This window comes from Coffea arabica, chromosome 1e (genome assembly GCF_036785885.1).
Source record: "Coffea arabica cultivar ET-39 chromosome 1e, Coffea Arabica ET-39 HiFi, whole genome shotgun sequence".
In the NCBI taxonomy this organism is placed as follows: Eukaryota; Viridiplantae; Streptophyta; class Magnoliopsida; order Gentianales; family Rubiaceae; genus Coffea; species Coffea arabica.
This window is the reverse complement of record NC_092311.1, coordinates 8,153,026-8,165,119: the sequence shown is the minus strand read 5'-3', so window position 1 is coordinate 8,165,119 and position 12,094 is coordinate 8,153,026. Positions and strand designations below refer to the sequence as shown.

Below are 12,094 nucleotides of genomic sequence, written 5' to 3'. Positions count from 1 at the left end.
GTATAATTATTCTTTTTTTTTTTTTTTGGTATTGGCCATTGGAACATCCATACGTGTGGTATAATTTTTCCCTGATTTCAACTCGAATATTTTTTTCAAATTGTGCCTTTTTTGGCTTTATCTAATTTTAATAATTTTTTCAGATTTTTTGAAAATTTTCATGTGCTATAATATACATATTACCCAATATTCAACCAATATGCTGTGACAGATGTGGAACACCAGCAACAGCAACTCGTGACGGCGAACCATGAATGACAATGCAACTAACTTCATAGCCAAAGCAGCTCCTAGACAAGCTCTCTTCCCTTTAACAAATGGAAAAAAATTGAACCCTTCATTGCATCCCCCTTCCATCATTCCCAAACATTAGGGTCACCATGGATCCCAGTTTTCTCCGGTCATTGTTACGTTCAACTCTTATTATTTGAATTCTGCAATTTGGGCAAACTATGATATTCAATTTAAAAGCAGTGCAATTACTACTGTACTGGTATAATGATTATTTCGTTTTGGTTCTTCACACCGTTTTCAGGCTCCCTGGTGTTCAATTAGATTGGTGAATAAATAAGACGCCTAATTAGGCTTGTGGGGTTGTACTTTCCATCTCCTTCTCCACAGTGTAGAATTAGAATCATTTAATGTTCCGCATTTCCATGTAAAATACTTGAGTTTGTATAATTTGAGCATTAACTTGTATTGAAAGAAAGTTACAACTACAAATCTGAAATTGTAAGAGGTGCTCAAAACCAAAGAACAGACAATTATTTCTTGATATTTAAGTTCAGAAAAAAAAAAAGAAATCCCAATTTATCTTAATAGAACAACACATCTAACTTAAAGCTGAGAAATTGTTTTGATCATAGATGGGCGCGGCTTGTAAGATGCCTCCAAAGGATTGGCCTTACCCAAAGTTGATCCTTGATTTTCTTCCAAATCCACCATTTCAGGCCCAACTCTTTCCCAATCAAAGCATTGAATCAGGGTGCCCAATGTCAACCCGACCAACCTTATGGCCATGGCAGCTCCTGGGCAAATTCTCCGGCCTTTTCCAAATGGAAGAAAGTTGAACCCTTCATTCCACCCTCTCTCATCCATTCCTTCAAATCTTTCTGGCTTATACTTGTTGGGCTCTTCCCAAAGATTGGGGTCCCTGTGAATGGCCCAAACATTCACTAACAAAGTTGTACCTTTAGGAACCTTGTAGCCTCCTATGGTGCAATCCTCAGATGAAAAATGAGGCACAAGAGTTGGTGCCGCAGGAAATAACCTTAGTGTTTCGTTGATTATGCAGCGTAAATAAGGCAATTTGGAGATATCCGAATCATTTAGCAGATGGCCAGGCTGCATTTTTTCTAGTTCATCTCTTGCCTTTTGCAGTACATTAGGGTGATTTAATAGGCTGGACAATGCCCACTCCATTGTCTGAGATGTAGTATGGGTTCCGCCTGACAACATTATCTACACAAGAAGTAATGTACAGTCAAATTCAATGCAACTTTTTGAATGAATAAGAAAAGAATATGAATTAGTTTTTAGAATCAAGTTGTTGACAAATAATGTCATTTCTCTTGCTATAGATCCTGAATCAATAATTTACACTTTTGACATTGCTCGCAGATGAATGTCCACTAGTCACATAAGAAGGTTCAAGCGAAATATGAGAATTACATGTGATATTCGAAAAAATGAACCCCTATTCTGGCATGAGGGAACTATATATTATGGCATTTGATATCTTTAGACCTCAATTATATGTAAAGGCATGAAGGAACTACTTTTTTTGGGTTATTGCCAATATGCACTCCTAAATTATCACCAATTTGCTTGTTGCTCTCTAAATTGCTAATTTTAGAACTTCGGTATCTTATACTACTCTTTTGTTGGCCCATTGATCAAATCAACTCAAATCCAAATAACTTCTTCTATAGGTAGTTTAGAAGGCTTCAAATATCCTTAATTTGTTGTTTGTCCAAATTCTGAAATTCGTTTAGGGGTATTAAAGTATTTCATTCTAAAGTTGCTGAAAGAATTAATTGATTTTATCTTATTTGGACGATGTGCCCTAAAATTGATAGTATATAATACTTAAGTATCACAATTCATAGTTCAGAGTATAAACTGAAAAGCCAAAATTAAATAGGGTGTGAAATGCAGAAAACCCTGACGAACTATTACACGAGTTGCATTTTGTACCCTAAACTATTTTAATAGGCATTTTGCACCCTTAGTCAACTATAAAATAATGAGAAAATTAATTCCATCTAAATAATTGATGAAGTGACCAATTTTTCCTCCATTAAAAGCTTTTAAGTGACAAAAATACCGTTATGGTAGAAAAATTTGTGACTTTAAATGGATTAATTTTCACTTCATAATAAAATTCTAATTGGAAACATATAACAATAAAAATATGATCACTTTGAATGACAATTAAACAAAAGAAGTAGGAAAAAAACAAGAAAAGGAATAAATTCAATTCAAGAATCTCATCAACCTTACTTCACGACGTATTTCAAGTTAGCCTAGGTAAGAAAAGATTGTTGTCAAGGAAAAGTAAATAACTTAGGTGTTTTATTAAAAAATTTTAGCCCAATATTTTGTTTCATAATATATGGCTTCTAATTTTGGTTCGTTATTGAAATTTTATTGCAATTATTGTGCTAAATTCATAGGCAAATTTTTGGGTTCTACTCCTATTTTATGCTTGTGAATATTTCAAATGAAATTTTGTTGCATTATGATGCATTGAAGAAAATTATGGAATTTTAAAAATTGCAACATTAATCACTCAATATTTCTATATTTTGCCCCCATTTTGACTCCAATAGCCTTAATCGTCATTCAAATCGATTTTTTATGTGTTAACAATTAGACATTTTGACATAAAGTGAAAATTAGTCTATTTAAATTAGTAATCTTCCCCACCAAAATAGTATTTTTATTACTTAAGTTTTAATGGAGGATAATTAATCATTTCATCAATTATTTGGATGAAATTAATTTTCATGTAATTTTTTAGTTAACTAAAGGTGTAAAGTGCCTATTAAAATACTTTAGAATGTAAAGTGCAATTAGTGTACTTGTTCGTGGGAGTTTTATGCATTTAACCTTAAATACCTGTACTCAAATGAACACATTTTAAAATGTCTTTAGTAATTGATAGATTTTTTTAAAAAAAAAGTCCAAAAATTTCCTAGTTGACGTGGTTTGAGTTGTACATGATTAATTTTTGGATTTGTGCACATTTTTCTGTATATTTTTCAAAAAGAGCCAGGACAAAGGTTAAAGAACATTGATGTGCCTTCGTAACGACCAATTCTAAAACTATCTCACAGCCTCCACCGTTGACTTAAACCCAGCCACAAGTGTCATGGTTAATGTCTCATCATCTAATCTGATTTGCTTCTATCGTCCGTTGCCGAATATCATCACGTGTATCAATTGTCAGTTTATCACCTCAGCAATGTGAATTTACCTATTTGTCCTCCATCAGGGGTAGGGACTGGGAGCAAGCAGCAACCTTCCCCAAATTTTAAGGGCCTTAATTTGGCCAACAAAACAACAATTAAAAAATGTACAATTAATATTCGGATACAATTACATGTATTTTTCGTTAGGATGAGGCTGATTTTTAACATTCTTGTAATACAGCTGTGCACACTATTTTGTGATAAATTTTACTTTATTACGAAAGTTCAACACTGTTGAGATAGTTATATTGGCAATTGCTTCCATCCCATGTTGCCAAGCCAAACTATAAGGGCATCTTAAGGCTATTACATCCATTATATTGAATCCCAAACTTTTGAGGAAAAAAAGGACAGTAACTTGTTAAAATAATCTTTTTTGTTTGTTAAGTTATTCTCATGTGTCTATAAATTTTGTGAACTAGATTCCTAAATCTACGGTTGCGGAAAATATTGTTAAAACCTTAAATATTGCCCCATACCATTAAAGATTCTTTGATTATTTTATGGTGTAAAATGATAGATACAGCCATAAATTGATATGTTACTTTGGAATAGGAATTTGGTACAATTGTATTTTATACAATTTCGTCCAACCATTGTATAGGTTTAAATTTTTTAGTGTACAAATACTTCATAATATTATATTGAATATGTGTCAAATACTTTATTTATGTACATCACTTTTATTTCTAAAAAAAATAATATAATATAATTATACACCAAATAATGTGAAAAGTATAACAATTGTACCAAACTAGGGATGACAATGGGGGCGGGTGACCGCGGGCACCCGCCTCGCGGGGGGCTAATGGGGAGGGGGTTGGGGCGGGGACGGGGGAATTTTTTTCCCCCCGCTTAGAAACTGGGCGGGGGGGCGGGGGAGTGTACCCCCGCCCCGCCACCCGCTTTAAAAAAATAAATATATAAAATATATATGTATATAATTATATATATAATATATAATTTAATTAGTTCCAAACTTATGATAATGATATTATTAGTTATATGTATTATATAATGTCTATTAGTATATATAATATAATTGATATTATTAATTATACTAATAATTATATATGTGTACTAATACAAATTATTAATTGGTTATACTAAATTTACTAATACATTTATACTAAATCCCTAATTACACTTAATACAATAACATTTTTTTCTTAAAAAAAGCACAAGCACAATAATGAATTAGTGATTGTATTTGTGCCAAAAGTGAAAACTTGACTACTTTAGTTATATTTATTTCATAATGTTGGATTGTATTCAAATAATTTTTATTTGATTGATTTTATACGTTTCAATTGTAAAATTACAATGAATAATAATTTGATGATGTGTTGATATTTTAGTACTTGATTATTTGCTAAATTTTAACCATAATAAAATTATATAATAATTTTTTATTAGGGGGGACGGGGGACGGGGGACGGGCTGCCCCGCTACGTTAGAGCACCACAACAAGACTAACCCAATTTACACGTTAACGGATGCCCCAGCTCACCCGTCACCAATAGATATTGGCATATTTAATGTTGAAATCACGTGTACTAAATTCTTGAAAACCAAATTTTTGAAAAGACTTTGACTAAATTCCTTATCTAGACACCAACACTGAAGTTAGTGGCACACACCATTTCCACACTCGCCACCGCTAGATCCGATGCCTATATGCAGTCGGAGGAGTTTTCTACAGCTCAGATTAGACCACAACATCAAGCTACGATTTGATTTGATCATTTCAAAATTCAGATGGAATCGAGCTAATGTGATCCAATTTGAACCGTGAAAAGCATGCAGTTGCATCTGCACCACACAAGCACTGCATCCCGCACCACTAGTCTTAGCCCTACCACTAAATAGGGCTAGACAAATTGTGCTGCTGCTACATGGGTGAGATGACCTTGTTCCAATGAATAATAGACCAATTTGTAAAAGAGATTCAAGTAGAAGAGACTTACTTGTATAATTCCTTTAACAATTTCATCAGTGTAGTATTCGGGTTCTGCTTCTTGTAGAGATAGCAATTCTTGAATAATTGTTTTCCTTCTCTCTGTCGGACAAGAACCGTCTTCTGCTTCCTCTTTACGTGTTTGATCAATCAGGCCCTGAAGAAACTCATCCCTCTTCTGGTGCAAACTGATTACACCTTTCTCCAACCCTCCATAGCCAATCCACCTCAAGATTGGAATATAATCACAAAGATTAGTGATTGGTCGCGGTGAAAATATATCACCTGGCTGATCAGATGGCCATCTTTTTCCAGCAACTATTTTCGTTATCACGTTGAATAATAACTCCCGGAACAAAGAACTCATGTCCTTAACTTTCCAGGTTTTCTCATCAGAGTTATTTGAAAACAATTTTTTGATGATGAAATGGATTTCTTCGGTCCAGATGGAGGATAAACGCTGGAGTTGAATCGAAGAAAACATATGGATGGTTGTGACTCTGCGGAGATTTCGCCAGTGATCTCCATAAGGGGAGAGTATGAGAATAGTTGAGTTGTAGCCAAGGTATTTACTGGAAACTGACTCAGGCCGGTTCGCGAAAATAATATCATTGGTCTTGGTTAAGCATTCCTCTGCAAGAGATGGCGAGGAAACAACAAGGAAAGGACGAATCCCAAAATGAAGGAAAATCAGGGGACCATATTTGATGGAGAGCTTTTGCAGGGCAAGGTGAGGGGCAGTCTTCACAAGGTGAAGATGGCCCAAAATTGGAAGAGCTGGAGGACTTGGAGGCTGCAGTTTTCGGTTCTTTTTTCGGAGATACTGATACTTTACAGCCATCAAGAATATGATGAGACCTAGAATGGTGTAGAGTAACTCCATGATCAAGGCTCAAGATGCAAGAAGCAAGGAGAAAGATGTTTGTCGTTGACTTTATATGCAGTGTAGTAATTTTGCATTTGGGCACTCTCTAATCACCAGTATCAGTTGTTTCATACATGAGCATCAATATTAATTCAATAAATAGGGGGTGGGGTGGGTGGGGTCGGGTTAGATAATAAAATGGGAAGACCATAAGTAAGAGATTCTGATTCAAAATCTCTCACTTACTTACTGAAAGTTACAACATTAATTCAAAAAATATGGACAATAAGCCAACAAATCTAGGCACTAAGATGACATCATTAAAACACATAATACTCATCCGTCTCATTTGATTTGTCATGTATAATTTTGCACATAGATTAAGGAATCTGATTTTTCACCAACCAACAAGTAAATGTTTCCATAAATACCACTTAACTTGAATTCAAATTTTGTTTGTTGCTTTTGAATTTGAGAATTTTATAATAGTTTGTAAAGGATTTAATGCTAAAACATTATGCTAATACTCTTTTTTTTGGAAAATTGAATGAAGGGTAAAATGGGGGAAATTGGTCTCTTTTTGTTTTTCTCTTTTAGACTATGACAAATAATTTGAGACAAACTAAAATAGAAAACAAACTTAATAAAATGAGACGGAGGAAGTAATTTTTTCCCTCATTAATAGTTGTCTTACTATAAATATCATTTCTTTAATTTGAAGTTCACCCCATAATTAAGGAGCATAAATTGCACAGTGGAGTTGCTTTGACAAGTGACCATTGAAGAGAGTCTTTACTTGCAGCTATCATGCTTCACTTCATTTTTCATGTGCGGTAATACAGAGGGTGGATAAGATTGAAACGTGGGCCTATGAATTTTAGTTCCTTCTATCATGTTTCTACATTTTGGTGCTTTCCAAATGCTTTATGCTGCTGATTGTTGAATAAAGACATTTTGGGAAGCATGTGCTTCCCAAATTTGGGATCATGCATGATGTAATTTAACATTTTAAATTCAGAAATCAGTGGGTTTTTAATTTAAGTTAATAGCATTTGATTGAACATAATCAAAGTCAGAGCGCAGAAGTGTAATAGTGGTACAAAACTAAAATAATCAAAATTGAAATAGTTTAATCCATATGCATGTAATAATCTAAATTTAGTGCATCTTTCCAGAGATATTTGCTGGCAGTATCCAGTATTTATATAGTATATATGACCAGCCGCAATACTTCAGTGGCATCAAACAAAGGTTGTGAGTTGTCTTAATTTTATTTGCTTTCGAAAAAGTTAAATGTGTTTTATTTGAAAGCCTGATAATAGAGCTATGGTTTGATGAACTCTGACAAAGACAACAAACTCTATCTTCAGAAATCCAAAAGACAAAAAGTATACGTCTTTCTTGTCCAAAATGCAAAAGATCAAATGATGCTATATCACTTTTTTTATGTGATATATATAAAATAAAAAGATAATTGAAAAATGCATTGATGTAAGAAAATGAATTTTTTAATTAATTCACTATCCAAACAAACTAATTACTGAGTGTTAAACAGCTGGTGACTTAATCAGCTAATGAACTAAAGTTGAGGGACATAAACTTTTGAACAAAAAAATTGAGGGACTATTTTAATCATTTGGGTAGGGACTATTAAAGCAAAAAGGAGGGTCGGCAGGTAGAGGTTGGGAAACTGAATCAACTTTCCTCAACTTCCTCCCCCAACGAAAGTACCATCCTACTAACCATAGTGTAGAAAAATTCGTATTATATCGAATTGTATACGCTTATAGCAAAAGTTCTCAAGAAAATCAATGAAGATGCAAAGGGAAAAATGTTTTATTTTATATTATTTATTTAATTTTTTTGGTTCAAGAAAACACTCAAAGTTTTACACGAGAAAGGCTTGAAAGTCGAATTAGAAACCTCAAAAAAAAATATGCCTACCAACTAAATTAAGTTTTAAGAATAATTTTTTAATTTAACAATATGTGAAGGCTCCAGCAACAACCCAAAAGAAATGAAAGTGACACTTTAATGATAAAGAATTCAGTTACATAAAGCAACTCAAATTACGCAATCTAAGAAATAGAAGGTGGACCATCTTTTATTCTAGGGCAAATTACATTTTACCTCTCTATGGTTTAGTATTTTTGTACACAGCTCCTCTATAGTTTCAAAAACTATATATAACTCCCTCATAGTTTGGATTAAAGTGTCAAAATCATGAAAATGATCATTAACTCCGGAACCTTTTAAAATGTCAAACTTACCCTTGTTTAAAAATTAAAATGGTGAAATGATCAAAATATATAAATATAATATACCGACGCAATAACCCTATATGATTTTATGTTTTAAAATATAACCCCCTCATAATTTAATATTTTATTATATAACCCCTTATGATTTTAAAATATACACATAACTCTCCTGTGGTTAATAAATAACTTTCAACTTTACATAGGGGTATTTTTGACATTTTAGGTGACTCCATTATGGATTGCAAATTCCGTTATTTTGACACTTTAATCCAAACCATGAAGGGATTATATATAGCTTTTAAAATCATAGGGGGTAATATACAAAAACACTAAACCACAGGGCGATAAAGTGTAATTTGCCCCTTATTCTATTCCTATATCATAGAATTGTGTTAGTATGGAATATTATTTTCCAAAAATAAAAACTCCATGCGGCTTTCAAAGAAAACCAATGTCTTCGCTACTGCTAGTTTATAAATCCTGTGGTATTTCTAACTTCAGCTAAGTTAATCCATCAATGCATTTGCTTAAACAACTCCTTCAAGCCATTTGCATTTCTCTTGTCAAGTGCATGTATCTGGTAATATACCAGACAAATTATCAAATTTGTGGGAAGTTTCTGTTTTTCTGTGGGAAGTAGCACCGAAACTTCACAGCAATCCAGAATACGGAAAAAATGAGACTTAGGATGCTGTAGAGTAACTCCATTCAAGATGCAACTAGCGAGAAGAAAGAGAGAAGTTTGGTGTTGACTTTATACTGAATAAGTTAAGGTTTATCACTTCATTTTTCATGTGTGGATTTTCTTTTGATGGAAGTATTGGACGATTGTTAACTGAAAATAGACAAGAGTAGATAAGACTGTGACAAGGAACAGTTTTAGACTTTTAGTCCTTTCTATCAGCCATTAGAAAATAATATAAGGTTGCTACTTGTTGATTATAGACGTTCAAACTTTTTAAAAGTCTCATTGAACTGTTTTTTCTATCAAACTGCATGCCAAACATTTTAAAAGTTTTATTTTGCCCAGTCAACTACTTTTTGTACCAAAATAGCCTATTAAACTCTTGAAAGTGATTCATCTTGACTATTTTGTTAAATTCTACCATTAAGATAGATGAACGTTTGTCATGTGAGCCCGATTTAAATGGACAATTTCATCATTGTGCGCCTAAAATCCATCTGCCCCAATGGATTAAAGTATTCAATCACTTTTTAAAACACCTAAATCCCAAAATAAAATCTCGATCGTGATAGAAACTATTTTTGGCCCTATCCAAAACAGAATTTGTGGTTTTCCTGAAGCTATACATTTTTTTAATTGATTTGGACATATAGATTGTGGGTGTGAAATAACAAAATTATCCATTTAAAATAGGACTACATGGCAAACTTTTTATCTATCTTAAGAGTAGAATCTAACAGAACGATCCAGATAAATCACTTGAAAAGTTTAGTAGGTTATTTGGTTCAAAAAGTAGTTGAATGGGTACAATAAATTTATTTTTAAAAAAAACTAGTGGACCATTTAGTACCAAAAAAAGTTACAAGAGTAAAATGAAGCTATTGAAAGTTTGACAACCTTTGACGTAACTTACCCTTAAAAAACAAAAAAAGATCGAGTATAATAATACTGCAAACTTCTTGGTTTACTAATGTAAAATAAAATGCTGCCAAATGTGTAAGAGTACAAAACTTAAACAATCAGAAATGGAATGGTCAACAAAGATTTACACACTAATCAAATTTTTGTACATTTTACTGTAGGAAAATAAACCAAGCTATTTTAGTTTCCTAATTCTTTTTGGTATCTTATTTGTTTAGTTTCCATATTAGATTAGGAAATCTCAAGTCAGTTTCCAAATAAGTTTTGGTTTACAACCGTATTTGCTTTAGGAAATTTTGGAGTCTATAAATACTAATAGTCTAGTAGGTTATTGTGTGGAGAGTTGAGTTGAGTCTAGAGATTAGACCTGAGAGAAAATCTCATAGTTGAGATTTGTAAGTTGTTGCGACCGAAAGGCTACGACTTAGTATTTGTTTTGAATTAAATAAATTATTGAGTGTTTGTTCTTTTGCTCTTCACATATATTTTTTATATGTGTTATAATTGCTTCCGCTGTGTGCATGGGGATTCTTCGTCCCAACAAGTGGTATCAGAGCCCTAGGCTTTGATCCTGGGCCTTGTTTGCAAAATCGGGGCTTGGAGCTTGTTCATGAAATTAAAGTGTGGATCCACATTATTTGTACAATTGTCACGTTTTTATCTTCGATGGTTAAAGCGATTTTGAGGCTTAGAGGTCAATGATGAAGAATTTTTTTCCAAAATATTAGAGTTTGGAATATTGTCGAGACAGGATATATGGAACCGGTGGTAGATATAGAATTATCAAGCGATGCAGTTAAAGAATTAGAGAGAAATAGACAGTTGGATTGCAAGGCAATGTACTATCTCAACACTTAAGTCCAGTTGCACGTTGCAAAAAATTTATACATGCAAAGTTGGCAAAAGACATTTGGACAATTTTAGTGAACTCAAATCGAGGTGCTAACGTGAGAAAAATCAGATTGCAAGAACTTAGGAGACAATTTGAGTTGGCCCAGAGGAAATCCACGGAGTCAGTTAAAGATTTCATTGGTACAATTAAAGAAATTGTCAATGATATGGAGTCCAATAGTGAGAATTTGGAAGAGGTTAGAGTTGTTGAAAAAGTTTTGAGATCTCTAGCTGCTAAATTTCACACCAAGAAGACAGTCCTTGAAGCCACAAAGGACCTTAACAATTAGCCACTTGCTGAATTGGAAGGTGAATTGCTGACGTATGAGATGTCCCTGAATCAGCAGCCATCGGATATAGTAGAAGAGGTGTTACAAGCCAAGGTGGATCACCCAAAAGGAAAAGAGGAGGTAAATCACATGGACACAAATCAAAAGGGCCAGAACTTCAGAGGTAGAGGGCATGGAGGTAGAGGTAACTTTCGTGGTCGTGGAAGAGGTAATTATTCTCACCAACCCAGAAATAATTCTAATAGGGATCAGGAAAACAATCAACAGTAAAGTCAAAGAAATAATTTTCAAAGGCGTGATAGATCTAATGTCCAATATTATAATTGTGATAAAATTGGTCATTATCAGAATGAATGTTGGTCCAATAAAGAGGTGCATGCTAAAGTGGCTGAAAATTGTAGTGATAGAGAGGAGACCTTGTTGTTTTCTAGTTCTACATCTGAAGAGTCTATGAAGAATGATTGGTTTATTGATTCTGGTTGTAGTAATCATATGTGCGGTAAAAAGGAGATGTTTTCTGACCTAGATGAATCTTTTCATGTATCTGTGAGATTTGGAAACAATGAAAAAGTGCATGTTCTTGGAAAAGGAAAAATCAGAATTATCTTGCAAGATAGGTCTTCGAATTTTATTTCTGATATTTTCTATGTGCCAAGTTTATATCATAATTTGTTGAGTTTGGGACAATTATTTGAGAAAGGTTATGATCCTCATTTTAAATATGGTGAGGGCACCATAAGTGATGGAAAAT

General features: G+C 33.4%; 1 protein-coding gene across 1 annotated transcript; it reads right to left on the bottom strand.

The window, feature by feature from the left end:
- Window positions 1-672: 672 nt before the first annotated feature.
- LOC113711438 (cytochrome P450 81Q32-like) lies at window positions 673-6,403 on the bottom strand. The gene is made up of 2 exons (XM_027234618.2): window positions 5,441-6,403; window positions 673-1,461 (listed from the first exon to the last, which is right to left on the bottom strand). The coding sequence occupies exons 1-2, from the start codon at window positions 6,311-6,313 to the stop codon at window positions 838-840; spliced, it is 1,497 nt and encodes a 498-aa protein (XP_027090419.2). The 5' UTR covers window positions 6,314-6,403; the 3' UTR covers window positions 673-837.
- Between the last annotated feature and the right edge of the window lie 5,691 nt (window positions 6,404-12,094).